At 38.5% G+C, this 16,448-nt stretch overlaps 1 protein-coding gene across 2 annotated transcripts in view; it reads right to left on the reverse strand.

The window, feature by feature from the left end:
* Lama2 (laminin subunit alpha 2) overlaps positions 1–16,448 on the reverse strand; it is a 603,732-nt gene that overhangs the window by 406,021 nt on the left and 181,263 nt on the right. For both annotated transcript variants that reach the window (XM_057755686.1, XM_057755676.1), the window contains exon 4: positions 11,419–11,661. In XM_057755686.1, coding sequence (XP_057611669.1) covers positions 11,419–11,661 — 243 coding nt within the window. The remainder of the gene's footprint in view (positions 1–11,418; positions 11,662–16,448) is intronic.

Raw genomic sequence — 16,448 nt, forward strand, 5'->3', positions numbered from 1 at the left:
TCCCAGGAATTTAAATCTGTAAACTGTTTAAAGAGCATCCAGATTGCTATGTGAGGTGGGTAGAAGTATCAGAAAACACCCACAGGAAGATGATAGCCCAGGCCTTCAATTATTTCCATAAACACTTTTTAAATACAATTTTGTTCTGCAAAGTAATGAGGTATATGTGGATATAGACAACACAAAATGAACAAGACAGTAATTGGGCAACAAAATACATCCCCAAAGGCCAGGCATCGTGTTGTTAAACAAAATTTTCAAATAAGTATAATGTTGTACTCTAGGAAATAAAGACACGCTATTGATAGGTTCAACACAAATTATACTATTAAATTAATATTCTATTTATTTTTAAATGTGTGTGTGTTTATGTCCATGTCAGTGTGGGTTTGAATAGAAGCCAGAGGGCATCAGATCCCCTGAAGTTGGAGTTACACACAGTTGTGAGTCTGACCCAGGTGCTCCTCTTCAAGAACACTGTATTCTCTTAACCACTGACCCATCTCTCTAGCTTCCTAAATTAAATGTTTAATAAACATAAAATTGTAGGGACATAGCCCCACCCATTGGGGGCATGTTCGCCTCGGGCTAATGTTTACGGATAAATCTGCCCGGCGTGAGCCCAGCAGCCCTTTTTCTTTTGCTCCGCTTTTCCGGTACACCGTGGGAACCTGTGGTCCTGTAAGTTTATTTCCTTATTAAAGCTGTATATATCTATATAATCTGTCTACATTCATTTGCGCCACCACATTTGGCGTCCCAACGTCGGGCTATTTTGCCCCCGACCCGGCACAGGGGGGGCGCAAGCTCCACCTTTCCCGGCTAGTTGCCTGAGCTCAGGAAGGCGATTTACAGCGCGCTCCCTGCTCGCTTTCCCTTCCCCAACTCCAGGCCACTACAGTCGCAGAGCAGCGACCCCCCACAGAGCAGTTAATAGCTCCCTGCTTCTTCCAAACCCTCACTGCCTGATTTAAGTGAAGCACCCGCGGTTTTGAAGTAAAAGCCACCAACCCCTTCCCTTAACAGGCAGTACAATAATTTTTGTTTTGAGTTAATTGTTTCAGACCGGCTCTGGCTTAGACCACGTGGACTCAGGTGCATTTCTTTAGCCACCACTGGCAGGAAAACTTCATTACAGGTACATAATTTTCTTTTATAAATAAGAAAAATGTCTGAAAACATTACCATTCAAGACTTTAACAGCCTTTTCAGTTGTACCATGTGGGAGATTTTACAAGAAGTGTCTGTCAGCCCACAGATATGGATCTTTCTGGGATTCGTAGTTTTCCTTGGTACTGTATGGTTTGATAATAGAAATATGATAAAGTCTTTACGAGACGAGGTTGAACGCTTAAAAACAATTGAGAATGACAACAATCTTCTCAAAAATCAGTTTGAAGTTCTCCAGGCAGAGAACAGATCTTTGTTTAACACAACTCGACAAACTGAAAAAAATTTAGAAGAGGTACAGGCTGATGTTAAGGAGAAATTCATTACTATGGAAGAGGGAACAGCTGATTTGGATCGTAAGCTTCAGTCCCTTTCAGTAGGAACTGAAATATTAACGGCTGATATTAAGGAGAAATTTATTACTATGGAAGAAGGAACAGCTGATTTGGATCGTAAGCTTCAGTCCCTTTCAGTAGGAACAGAAACATTAACTGAGAGAATCGAAACTGCTGAATGTGACAATCGGATTTTGTCTAAAGCTTATGACAGATTGACAGAAAGATTATCTATACAAGAAGGCACGGTATATGCTATAAAACTTATGTCCAAAGATGAGACGTTATCTCTAATGGACAAACTTCATACTTTAGAATCCTCAATGAAGGCTTTAGAACATAATTCTGGACAGGAGATTCAGACATTAAAGAAGGCAATGGTGAATAGAATTGAAAAGATTGAGGAATTTCTAAATTCTGAGGAAGAAGAGCAGGAGGTAGAAAGGCATATTTTAACTAAATCTGTGGGTAAATCCCTCCGGGACAATTCCCACAAAGCTCTACCTACAGTTCTACCTGCCTTTCCAGTTGTAACAACTGAGAAAGTAGTTGGTTCCAGAAACCCTAGGGTCATCAAGGAAGATACATGGGAACCTGTCCGTATGAATGATCTCAAAGAAATTAAACAGGCTGTAATGACTTTTGGAATGAATGCCTCTTTTGTTAAAGAGATGCTAAGATCTTGGGCTACCACGAATAAGGTCACGCCCAATGACTGGTTTCAACTGAGCTCTGCTGTCCTTGAGAGTGGAACACAATTGAAATGGAAATGCTTATTTCAGGCAAGAGGCTAGACTTTTAGAACAGCAAGAAAGAGCAAAGGGAATTGAGATTTCCATAGATCAAATTTTGGGAGAGGGGCTATTTTCTGAGCCTCAGGAACAAGCTAATTTGGATGAAAACATACTCTCTGTGTGTACTACAGCAGCCTTAAGGGCTTGGGACAGGGTGCAAGACCCAGGACAGAGGATGGAATCATTTGTCAGAGTTAAACAGGGTCAAAGAGAACCCTTTAGTGACTTTTTACAAAGAATAACTAAAGCTGTACAAATAGGGATATCTGACCCAGAAGCAAGACGTATAATGATCGAGACTTTGGCTTATGAAAATGCAAATGTGGAATGCAAAAGGATTTTGGGACCTTTAAAGCTCAGATCAGCGCCATTAGAAGAATGGGTCTTGCATACACTAGATGTTGATACATTTGACTATGGCACTGAAGCATGGGTAGAAGAAGCAATTTCCAATGGTAAAAGGAGACATCAGAATACCAAATGTTTTAATTGTGGCAAAATGGGTCATATGAAAAGGAATTGTAGACAACGGATTTTCAGAAATAATAATAATGCATCTTCTAGAAATAACAGAAATAGGAGGACTCAGCCTTCAGGTTTATGTAGAAGATGTGGAAAGGGCAGACACTGGATGAATGAGTGCAGGTCTACAAGAAATAGACAAGGCAACCTGATACAGACGGGAAACGTGAGAGGGGGGGCCTCACAGGCCCCCATGGCAAACATGGTTCAGTCATTTCCAGTTACTACAGAGAACGTGACTCGTCAGGACAATTAGAAAGCCCCATGCCTACTGTTACAAGCAATAATGATCAGAAAGATGAGTTCCGTGTGTTTTGGCAAACTTCTATAAATGACCAAAGACCAAAGCTGAGAGTGTGTGTAAATGGCATTTTTATTACTGGCCTGCTGGACACAGGTGCGGATGTAAGTATCATTACCCCAGAATCTTGGCATCCATATTGGCCTCTTCAGAATGTAAATGTTCAGCTCCTGGGAATTGGAACCCTATCTCGAGTAAGGCAGAGCACGAGATGGGTTGAATGTATAGGACTAGAGGGACAAATAGGAAAATTAAGGCCATATGTAGCCAATATTGCAATGAATTTATGGGGTCGTGACCTATTACAACAATGGAATACCCAAATTAACATTCCTGCTACTTCTAGAGCCTATATTTCTGGGGATAATATTAAAAGATATTACAAATGGAGAAAACCGGCCATTCGGGCTGTACAAGAACAAGCAATTGATGTCCCTTCAGAGATACCAACAGCCTTGCCTTTAAAATGGTTGACTGAGAAACCAATATGGACAAAGCAATGGCCTTTAGCTGAGGAAAAGTTACAGGCTTTAGAACAGTTGGTACAAGAGCAATTAGATGATGGACATATAGAAGAATCTACCAGCCCTTGGAATTCTCCTGTATTTGTGGTTAAGAAAAAATCAGGTAAATGGAGAATGGTGACAGATCTCAGGGCTATCAACAAAGTTATTCAACCTATGGGCCCTCTGCAATCTGGAATTCCTTTGCCCTCTTTATTGCCAAAAGGATGGCCTCTCATAGTTATTGATTTAAAGGATTGTTTTTTCACTATACCTTTACAAAAAGAAGATAGAGAAAAATTTGCCTTCACAGTGCCTACTTATAATAATTCTCAACCTTCGAGGAGGTACCACTGGGCCGTCCTCCCCCAGGGTATGTTAAATAGCCCCTCCCTGTGCCAATATTTTGTGAATCAACCATTGCAAATAATACGCAAGAAATTTCCCAAATCGATAGTATATCATTACATGGACGACATTTTGTTATCCGATTCAAACATGGATACCTTGAACAGACTGTTTGAAGAAATAAAAATACTTTTACCAAAATGGGGATTGCAAATTGCTCCTGAAAAGATTCAGAAGGGAGATTCTGTTAATTATTTAGGTTATAAAATAGGTTTACAAAAAATTAAGACACAAAAGGTACAAATTCGGAGAGATCGCCTACGGACTCTTAATGACTTTCAAAGACTATTAGGGGACATTTCCAGTCTACGGCCAGCTATTGGGATAACACCTGATCTAATAATTCATTTGAACAAAACCTTGGATGGTGACAAAGATTTAAACAGTCCCAGAGAATTAACAGCTGAAGCAGAAAAGGAACTGACGATGATTGAGGAAAAATTACAACAGGCACATGTGGATAGGGTAAATCCAGAGCTCGACTGTATTCTCGTCATACTACTGTCAAAAATTTCCCCTACAGGAATTTTAATGCAGAGAGATGATATTATCTTGGAATGGATCTTTTTACCACATAAACCAAGTAAGAAACTGAAAACTTATGTAGAAAAAGTCTCTGGGTTAATTATAAAAGGCAAGTTGAGACTTCGTCAACTAGCAGGCATAGACCCAGCAGAAATTATAGTGCCTTTCACTGCTGATGAACTAAAGAAATTATGGGAAGATAATGAACCATGGCAAAGAGCTTGTGCTAATTTCTTGGGAGACATTAATAACAACTATCCAAAAAGCAAGAGGCTTAACTTCATAAAGAGAACTTCTTGGATCCTTCCTCGAATCGTCCGTGATACTCCAATAACTGGAGCCCGTACGTTCTATACTGATGCCAATAAATCAGGGAAGGCAGGTTACAAATCAGAAGACTTGGGTAAGGTGGAACAAAGTCCTTATGATTCTGTCCAGAAGGCAGAATTATATGCCATTCTTATGGTGCTAAGGGATTTTAAAGAACCTATTAATATAGTTACTGATTCACAATATGCAGAAAGAGTTATTTTACATATTGAAACTGCTGAATTTATACCTGATGATACAGAACTAACCTCTTTGTTTATCCAGGTGCAAGATTTGATTAGGAACAGGCTTTGCCCTATGTACATAACACACATCCGATCCCATACGGGTCTGCCAGGTCCTCTAGCACAAGGTAATGCAGAAATTGATCAATTATTGATTGGTAGTGTGCTACAAGCCTCTGAATTTCATAAAAAACATCATGTTAATAGCAAAGGTTTGAAGAAAGAGTTTTCTATTACATGGCAACAAGCTAGGGAGATTGTAAAGAAATGCCCTACTTGCTCTTTCTATAACCAAACGCCACTGCCTGCAGGGGCTAATCCAAAGGGCACCCAAAGGAATGAAATCTGGCAGATGGATGTGTTCCACTTTGCAGAATTTGGAAAATTAAAATATGTTCATCACACCATTGACACGTATTCAGGCTTTCAGTGGGCAACGGCTTTAAGTTCAGAAAAAGCTGATTCAGTTATCACTCATTTATTAGAAGTCATGGCTATCATGGGTATACCTACACAAATAAAGACAGATAATGGTCCTGCTTATGTCTCTAGGAAAATGAAACGGTTTTTTGATTATTACAATATCAAGCATGTTACAGGTATACCATACAATCCTACAGGTCAAGCAGTCATAGAAAGATCAAATCAAACTATAAAGGATATGTTGAACAAACAGAAAGGGGTGGAAAACACCCCCAGAAATAGGTTACATAATGCTTTGTTAACCTTGAATTTCCTCAATGCTAATGAGAAGGGAACATCGGCTGCAGAAAGACATTGGATAATGGAAAAGTCTACTGAACTAAATCAACCAGTTTATTTCAAGGATGTGCTGACCTCACAATGGAAGCCAGGAGATGTGCTGCGTTGGGGAAGGGGATTTGCTCTTGTCTCCACAGGTGAGGAAAAATTGTGGATTCCAACAAAATTGATAAAGGTTCGTTTTGATGAAGAGAAGCCAGTTGGGAAAGATAAATAACAATTCAATCACATGGATGGCAATCATACTGATGGTAAGTAATACAAATAGGTTGGGGGCAGGGTTCTCTTCTTATCTCCGCAGGAAAATACCCATCTTCAAAGAATTTAAGGTACCCCTAATATTTAATTACTGATGGAGGGACTTGTTCTGTAAGTATTAATTTATATATATATATATATATATATATATATATATATGTCTTAAACTTTCTTTGCTTTTCCTCATATCTGTGTCTTTCTTTATATGTCAGTATATGTCCTTGTTGTTAATGTTTAAATTTCCCATAACAAGCAACAAATTTTCCTACAGTAATCTTTGAAGTTTCCAGGATGAAGATGGGGCCCCACAACATCAACTCCATCTGGTTTTTATGACGTCATGTTTTTTTTTTTAAAGCGCTAATATTAGACCTGTTTTTTGGTACCAACTACAAGAGACAATTTCGAATGGTGCACATTTTTGACAACACTCTGGTCGGACCTTCTCAAAACGCTCTGAGACTAGTTACAATTTTCTTAGGTCAAAGGTTAATTTGGAAATTTTACCATCATTTGCTTTCACAGGACCCCCTAAGAAGAACGTCGCCCCCATGTCAGCTAGAAGCAATCTTAGAGGACGGCATCCCCTCTCCCAACAGAGTTTGCCCTCAGGGTTGGGGACATCTTTTAATGGTTGGTTTAGGGTTGAGGGGATGGGGTGATATTTTTTTTTGGAAAAAAAAAAAAGAAGAAGAAGAAGAAGAGGAAGAAGAAGGGGGTAACTGGTTTTTTGGGATGATTGGTATTTGTGAATTACTGTCTATAGAAAATTGTACTGGTACTGTTTCTTGTATATTGATATGTTAAATATTGAATATGAGTGTTCCTACCTCTATTTTTGTATGAGTATGCTTATAACTTTGTCCATATTGTATTGATACATCTACCATATTACATTGTACATTTCTACCTATGATACTATGACATTGTTTACAGTTGAAGATCATTGTCTTCATATATTGCACAGTTGTTTATTCTTTTAGTCTTCAAAGTTAGATAGGTATTGAGAATTATATGTTTGTCATATTTATTTTTAAGTTTATCAGGTCTTTTAGTTACATAGAGATTATATTTAGTATAGATAGTATGATCTTCAGCCTCTTCGAAGAGCTGTAGAAAATGGCCTTTAATCTAACCTAAAATTTCTATGCCAAAGAGACACAATTACTCCTGGCAACACCACTCTACTCCCGAGAGAACGTTGAGCACCAAAGACACTCCACTGGGAGCTTGTCTTCTTGGCAGAACTGGCCTTTGGGTTAAGAAAAGCCCATACCTCAACTTCTGACAAAGATACAGAATATCCCTAAGTGGATGAAACAGGATTGTCTTATCTTGCCAAGACAGGGTAGGATAGTCCTAAGAAAGTTCCTTGCCTTTAATAATGGTATGCCAGTTATGTTAGGCCTTAGCCAAAGTTGGTTGACTCAACATTGCAAACGAGACTTTGGGTGATTGCCCAGGTAGTCAGTTGTCTCTGTCAATTGTTGCACATTTTGGATATCTCTCGATTGTTAAGTGATATTTATTCCCTTCTCAGATCTTTGACGGAGTTGAAGATTATATAATTGTAGTTACTCTCTATGTTATTTAGACTCCTTGAGATAGAATGTTTAGCAAAAGTTTTGTTCTCAATATTGTTTGTTATATTTATTATTTGTTATTATTGTATATAGTTGTATTTGGTTTGGTTCTATCTTATTTAGACAAAAGGGGGAGATGTAGGGACATAGCCCCACCCATTGGGGGCGTGTTCGCCTCGGGCTAATGTTTACAGATAAATCTGCCGGGCGTGAGCCCAGCAGCCCTTTTTCTTTTGCTCCGCTTTTCCGGTACACCGCGGGAACCTGTGGTCCTGTAAGTTTATTTCCTTATTAAAGCTGTATATATCTATATAATCTGTCTACATTCATTTGCGCCACCACATAAAATTCCAGGAGAAACATAGAAACTCTAAACTTCTATTTGGAAATGAAGCAGAGAAATTCTAGAAATTGAAAATTACTATAAACAAAGTCTGTTAACACTTTCAATAGTTTATACCCAGCTCTGAGCACAATTTAATACATTAAAAGTATATCATACTATTTATAGAAATACACAAAAGAGGAAATGGACAAAGGTTATAGACTTCTCAAGTGAGAGACACAAATGTAAGACACAAAGTGACAAATATGTGTTCATTTGTTTTAATTGGAATTGGACAGGAATGTCCGAAAGTAGCAATACATGCGGAATCACTCACAAAATCATGTCTGCTTCTCTTAATCTTTTTGAAAGTCGCATATTCCACAAAGTGAACTCCATAAAATAAAGAAAAAGTCTAGGAGAAGCTGGTATTTAATTTATTTAACTCTTTCCAAGACAGGGTTTCTCTGTGTTGCTTTGGAGCCTATCCTGGAACTTGTTCTGTAAACCAGGCTGGCCTTGAACTCACAGAGATCCACCTGCCTCTGCCTCCTGAGTGCTGGGATTAAAGGGCATGTACCACCATCTGGCTTGTCCTATTTTTAAATCCTATCATTCTGTTGGGAGTATTTGAAAGTCTCTGTTCCTTACTTCAGTTTTGTTCCTATATGAGTCAAAGAGACTTGAGGAAGAGCATAACAGGAAAATCTGGGTTACCTTTGCTTAGTCTTTTTCAGTGAGTAGTGGTATGGAGGAATGGCCTTTCAGCCAAACAGCCGCCATCTTCATTAGACCAGTTGTGTCTGTTTACAAGTCACTATCATCCTAGACTTCTTGACTACTGCCATTTTCCTTGAAGGAAGTACTGGTGGGGGGGAGCAGTAAACCTTCACTTGAGATCCTGGCTACTCCTCCTGGCCATTTGTATGCAATTCTATATTAACTGTATGTGGCCTTGGTGTCCAAAGGATATGCTATGACAGAATATATAAAATGGGCATGTTAATTGAAAGGGGGCTTGGTCTATGCAGCTATAGGAAAATCATCCTGCATGTTGAGTGAGACTTTCCAGCATGGCTGCTAGAGTCTTCTCCCATACTTATGCAAGAAAGCCCTCATTCATGGTCTTCAAGTCCAATAAACTCATTGGTTCCCCCAGGGCAAGCTTTGATGGAACTGTTCTTTGGTTTGTCCTTAGGACCTCAGGAGAAGGACAGAGATTTTTGTCCCTTCCCTTGTCCTTCTAGGGAAAGGGTCCTCTAACTTTTTAGTGGATGTTGTCTCATCCATAAGGACGGCAGCCAGATGTATGATCTGTAGATCGTAGATTTCAGAGATAAATCACATTATACCTAAGATATATGTCATGAAAATAGAGCTGTCTAGTTGAAGAAAACTGATGAGAAAATGTGATGTTAATAGTCAGTGGTAGTGAGATAGTGAGGAATATATTCAAAGTATGTCATATATTTAAATGGCAATGTGTCTATAAACCACCCCCAAATAACTAGAAAAGAAACAAAACAAGCAAGAAAACAAAGGAGTTTGTTTCCTATTGGAAGTTTGGATTCATCTAAATGTTAGAAAACCATCTACAATGTGTAAGGAGGAGCTACTCACATAACTATATATTACATAGTTACCTAGGTAGACTTTATATTTCTCAACCAGCTTCTGAATTGGAGCATAACTTAAATGGTAAGGAATTAGACAATTGTTAGTCCTAGGTAAAAACTGGAAGAGAAAAGGGGAATAATAAAATTCAACTCACATCCATTTATTTTTCTGCATGCCACACCTCTCTCTCTCTAAAACGAACTGTCCTTGAATTAGCGATCTCTGGGCACAAAGGTTGAACAGCTGTTTGACTTAGTGCATTTGACTTCTTGTCATTTCTCAGATTGAGATATTTGATGGGAACACCATTTGGAATGGGTTTTTCCATCACAGATGTTGTTTTGGGGCATGAAGTTTGAGATAGAATAAGAGTCATATTTTGAATTTGTAGGATTAAATTGCCGAAAAGGAGTCTGGCAGACATTTGAAAACCCGAACTTCATCCCCAAAGCATTTAGAGGCGATCCAGATTAACTATGGTGGGGATAATGGAATAGAAATGTGGCTTTTCTGGAAGTATTTGCAGAGATGACATGGTCCTCAGATACTGGACTGGGGAGAAAGTAGCGGATAGGGTATAGACTGTATCCCACATAAGATTGTTTTCATTAGGACTTTGTGATGCTGAAATATGCATTCAACAGAAATACAGTTTCAATCTGGATCTTTTCCAAGCTAACAGTTTTCAGGACAATTCCTTTCTGTGAAGTCCAATAGCCTTAGCTACACTCTGTGCCAGATCCTTATCACACCAAGAAATAGTAAGTACTCAATGCGTATTCTGCAGCATGCTTAGTTGTTGGGCATTGTGCTCTCCCATTCCATGTCTACAAAGCACTAATCTCTGTCTCCCACTGTCGCACATCCACACTGACTTTACTTTTAATAGCATGTCATCAAATTGCATGAGCTACTCAACTCTCAGTTGTCAAATGGACTTAGTTCAAGCCGGGCTAATGAAAGTATTCTAAGCATATGTAAGGTATGGTTTAAAAAAGCTATGGTTACAACAACTCACATGATCGTGCTCACCACCTAACGTTTAACTATTTCTAGTGTCCCTAATTTATTGGAGAAGAACAAGCAATTGGACCAAGAACACACAAGTAGCATAATGCAAATCATAACTTAGATCCATGGCTTAAAACTAGTGAATAAAATCTAGAAAAAGAAAAACACACTACAGGGCAACTGAACACTCCTGAATTATGAATGCTTGCATATAATTGAGAGCCGAAGCACCTGCACAGAAACATTCAGGAAGGCTTCACTAAAGCAATAACATCATACTGCAGCCCTCCATGGTGACAGCAGAAATTCATATAAAACATGACATAATTTCTTTTTATATGGATTATGTTTTGTTTTGGTTTGTTTGCTTGCTTTTTACAATTCCCCTCTTTTGTCTCTAACCTCAGACTGTGTGTATATACCGCGGAAGTTCTTTGGGTCTTCAGTCTTTCCCTAGTCACTAACAATTGCCATTCTGAGGAATATCTCCTCAGATGTAAAATTAATCTCTGGCTTCCTAACTAAAACCCATTTCCTCATCTCTGATCTTTATTGGAGAGAGGAGACACAGGAAGGTGGTTAGCATTCTAATCACCTTGGGTTTTCTTCTTGATTTAATAACACGTTTAAAACTATTTTTGCTAAATCCCATTTAAAAACTTCCTGACATTAATTACTGTTATGTGCATGTCTCTGATGAAGGCTATTGTACCATATTCAATGTGCTTCAGAGCAGCTTCTCCATCTTACCTCTCCATTTTCTAGAGGATGGATCTTGGAATAAAACGAAGTGCAGATGACTTCATCATCTTTTGCATAGGATGGTGGCCCAGTGCGGGGATAGATATTGTAGAGGGTCAGGCACTCGGTGTCCGTCACTGCATGATACTGCCAGGGTTTGTACTCCACGTTATCCAGGGAACGTTCCAAAATCCAGTTTCCAGGCCGAGGGGAGTTGGCTGCTTTCACGATCACATAGGCAATCTGGAACACCTGAGGGTGAGTGACAACGGCACGGCTGAGTTCCAAAGTGCTCTCTCTTAGTTGTGCCAAACAGAAAGAGGGTCACTATCCAAGAGTTCATCTCAGATTTTATTTTATAACTCAATTGTGCTTTGCAGAAGTGATTTTAGTATTGCATGCTCATATTTAATACCTTCGTGCTGAGACAAGCTATTTCATTTTAACATTCATGACTTTGAAGGCAATGAGTTAAGACTAGACTTGAGTTCTCTAACAACTCATTAGTATTGCATCACCTAGTTTTTAAAGTTCTCTTAGAGAATTAACACTAGAAACTTACTCCATTCCAATTTTCTCACCTCATATTAGAGGCAGGAAAATATATACTAAAAATAAAAAGTTTATTTAAATCCACCTAATCCTCAAAAAACTGTAGACTATTTGACATCAAACACAGCATAGCACTTCAGGGACATATTCTTGTGCTCAAACTGTAGGTCCAGCATTTGTGCAAACCTAGGAAGATTATTTCTTCCAGCCTGTAGTTTCCTTTTCTATGAATTAATATCAAGAATTAAGCACATTCCCAAAACACCACTGGATTAAATGGGATAATGTACATAAAGTCTCTGAAAAAGTACTTGGCAGTAGATAACCAATAAATGTGGATTTCTCTGCATCCCCACATAGAAAATATGGAGCAGAAATCCCAGTGACATGTGAACAAGCGATTAAAGCTATAACATAATAAATGGAGGGGGGTTCTGTGCTTTCTCTTTATGAGAAGTAAATATCTAAAAATCAGGGAAGGAAGAGGCAACACTGCTAATATTTGACAGAGTAAACCCAGGGGCAGAAGACAGGGGAAGCAGTAACCTTTTCAAATCTGCATACAATTTAATGACGGGGGGGGCGGGCAGGTAGAGAGAGAGCTAAATGTTTGTGATAATGTGTGTTTGCAGGGCAGCAAGAAAGTCTCAAAGAATAATGTTCAGATATTATAAAGTGACAATTTTGTGTACTATCAGAGACAGGAATATAGATGCAACCTAGATAAAATGCCATCTCTCTAGAATGGAAATGATAATCCATGAAAAGAAACAATATAACAATATAATAATTTCTAGACTGGTAAATCCTATACCATATAGGGATTTTGACAGCTTTAAGGTCACTGGACAATGAGGTCACTAGTGGGGATGAACCAGGTGACAGGTCTTTCCAGCAATGTGATTAAAGATCGTTCTGTGTCATAGAGGGAATCCTAAAAGGAATGTTCTAGAGAAACTGTATTGGCTTTGGAGTTCCAAGAATTCATTATAGTACCTGTGATATACTCTTATATAAGAAATCTTAAAATACGAAAACTTGATATAGAAAGGGTAATATAGGTCACAGCTGTATCTGTAAGATGCTTCCTAAAAAGTAGGCAAACCGTGGATAGTGAGAAAAACACACCATCCCTCAAATGATTGTAATTAGAGTTGGTATTTGCTGGCTAGAAAAAGTGTGGGAAACTGCAGGTTAGAATATGGATTCCTTCTGTTAGTCACTATTGTCCAATATTTTAAATGCTGTCTTTTCCTTGAGGCCAATAGACTAAACTGAATGAGATAAGAAGCAGCCAAGATGTCTAACCTGTTCAGAAAGGTCTTGTGACATTCTGCTCTCATAAATGCCATAGAAGAGAGATTATTTATGAGTTTTATTTTTTTCTCACGTGTATGTGTGCATATTCATGTGTGTGTGTGTGTCTGTGTGTGTGTGTGTGCGTGTGCATGCATGAGTGTGTATGTGTGTGTGCACAGCCCCAACACTGATGCTGGGGATTTTCCTTGACCATTCTCTACCATATTCATTGAGGCAGAATCTCTCACTGAACCCAGAACTTGCCAATATGGCTAATCCGGTGAACCATTTTGCCCTAACATTTCCTTGTATCTGCCATCAGAGGGCTCATAGCTAGACTCCCATGCTCATGCAGGTTTTAGGTGGGTGCTTGGGGTTTAAATCTCATTCTTCACAATTACACACAAGAGTGTTGACCACTGAACAATCTCTGTAGTCCCCAAGTTTACATTTCTGTAATTTTAGATACATACATATCTATGAATGTACATATAAATATTTGGACATGCTTATACATTTGAGACAAAACTATGCATACCATGTTAAAGCCATTTACTTTAAGGATGAGAAATCAAGGAGAAGTGGGTCATGAGGGCTCTTTCTTAATCCTACTATCCTTCATGTTACTTGTATTAACACAGATGGCCTACTTTCCAACAAAATGTTTATTGTTATTAATTTTGTGATTGTCAAACTTAGACCCAGAGCCTATCACACACTTGGAGAACACATTACCATGGAACTGAATCTGCAGTCCTAGTTTCTTCTATTCTGAGTGGCCTTGGATAGCCCAGAATTTGTAATTCTTCTACTTCAACCCAAATGTAGAGATGATAGTTACTGCTGGCTTCCTATGAGCTGGGTGGATCAGATTTCATTATCCACAGTATTTACTTTTTCTGAAATTTTAGGTGTTGGCCTTAAGGAATTATCTCCATTTAAGTAGATGTTAGTCAACAATACATCAATGAAGTCCTTCTTGAGGACTGCATCAACATGTCCTGGTATGGAATGTAAAGGAGGGCAGGTCTCTACTGCACAGCTATTGTCTCTTCTTAGTTAGCTATAATCCTGAAGCAACTTTGGCAGACCTTAAAATGGTAAGAAAGGGAATAGCTATCTTCCAAGGATTCAGGGAACTAGGACTTTGGCTTTTACATCCTTAAAAATGCTGTGATTTTTATGATAATATTTCGAGACAGTAGGCATTCGGCATTTATGGCATGTAGCTGAATCATGGAAATCACTGAAACATCCAGATTCCTGCATTTCATTCAACTCTGGCCATCTCTGTTTGCAAGAGCCTGAATGCCAGTCAACACCAGGGCATACTTGGAGGCATGACTTGAAGGAAGCAAGACATACATTTCTCTGCTGATTATCTTAATCAACTTTGATGGTCTAAGGAAAGTAGGTAAACTCTTTAATATTCCACTTTCTATTTTTTTTCAAAAGACAACACAAAGAAGAGGTAGTGAGGTAATGAACACAACATGCTGGGGACTCTTTGGGAAAGACTATCTGCTGCACATATATTCAAGTTGGTATCTTTCCTTCCAGGGGAAAATAATGGGCAAAGATTTTTTTAAAGATACACAGAAACAAAAGATAATGAAACATATTAGAGATCACAGTTAGTCCATAAGAAAAATAAGGATACACTGAGGTTATAGATAAGAAACTTTGTTTAGCAAGCAGCTCAGCAAGCAGATAGTGGAACAGGCCAACTTCTCTTGGAGCTGTGATATAGATTTATGTTTCCAGAGGGTCTGTGTTGGCTCTGAAACAATAGATGAAAACTTTTTTAAACAAAGTATCTCGGAGCCTCATTCTATAATTCAATATAACAGCCAGTATTAGGCACCATGAAAAGCAGTCACTGCCTTTTAAAATATCAAAAGAGCGCCATTTCAAAACAATACTGCTCTTTCATCTGCTTTCTGTGGATTCTTCTACATCCCATGCAACATTAATTAAATTTGTTGGCATGTACTATTATGAATAAACTTCTTAAAGTGTTGTAAATAGCATTATTGAAAAACACAATGAATAGAAGCATTCTTTGAGGGATTGAGAGAGTGAATGTGGAAATTTCTAAGAGTTTTCTAAGTACTTCACATTTTCAATGCCTCAAGCAGAATAGCTCCTTAATGTTTTCTATGCTGCTTTTATTAACTGTCTCTTGGGTTTTACATATAAAGACTCTTAGAAATCAGTAATGTTAATACCTTATTCGAGATGAATAAAGGTCCCATCTGTTACAGTATGCAGCAAGTAAAGCAAACATCCCACGATGACAACTACTGAGACCTCTAGGTTTCAATGACCATAATATATCAATGTGATATGCAAATAGTTTTTGTTTATTTGTTGGTTGATTGGTTGACTGGTTGTATTTGGGTGGAGGCTTGTTTTTTGGTAGGAGGGTATTTTTTAAAATTTAGTGCCTGGAAAAAAATCAAAATAACTTTTTAAATGGCACAAAATATCTGGAATGCTACTATAACCAAGAGAACTTTCTGTGTCCTATTACGCTTGCTTCTCATCCACATATGTAACAGCAATCATGCAATTACTTCATTTGATGCAGCGTTGAACTAGATGTTCCTTCTCCAATAATTGGAGTATTTAGAAAGCAGTTTCACTTAGCATGTAATTGGAGAAAAGGGTCCTTTAGAGGGATTTATCAGTGCAAGGATAATTATAAAATACAAGAAGCTTTACAGAAAGATATGGTATTATGGTATTAGCAAGAAACCTGGATCCAGTAAAATGCCCAGGAATCCACAAGGATGACCCCAGATAAGACCCAAAGCAAGAGGGTATCAGAACTGGCCTTACCCTGTATTCAGACTGATGATCATCTTAAATATCTTCATAGAACCTTCATCCAACAACAGATGGAAACAGAGGCAAAGACCCACATCAGAGCACTGGACTGGGCTTCTAAGATCCAGTTGAAGAGTGGAAGAATGAGAGTATGAGCAAGGAATTCAAGACCATGAGGGGTTCATCCACTGAGAAAGTTTGCCTGAGCTAAAGATAGCTCACCAATTCCAACTGGACTGGGAGTAAACAAGCATGGTTACAAACTAGTCTCTCTGAATGTGGCTGACATTGGGGCAGACTGAGGGAAAACTGATAGTGACACTGGGATTTGTCCCTACTGCATGTATTGGCTTCTTGGG

Source organism: Chionomys nivalis, chromosome 2 (genome assembly GCF_950005125.1).
Source record: "Chionomys nivalis chromosome 2, mChiNiv1.1, whole genome shotgun sequence".
Classification (NCBI taxonomy): Eukaryota; Metazoa; Chordata; class Mammalia; order Rodentia; family Cricetidae; genus Chionomys; species Chionomys nivalis.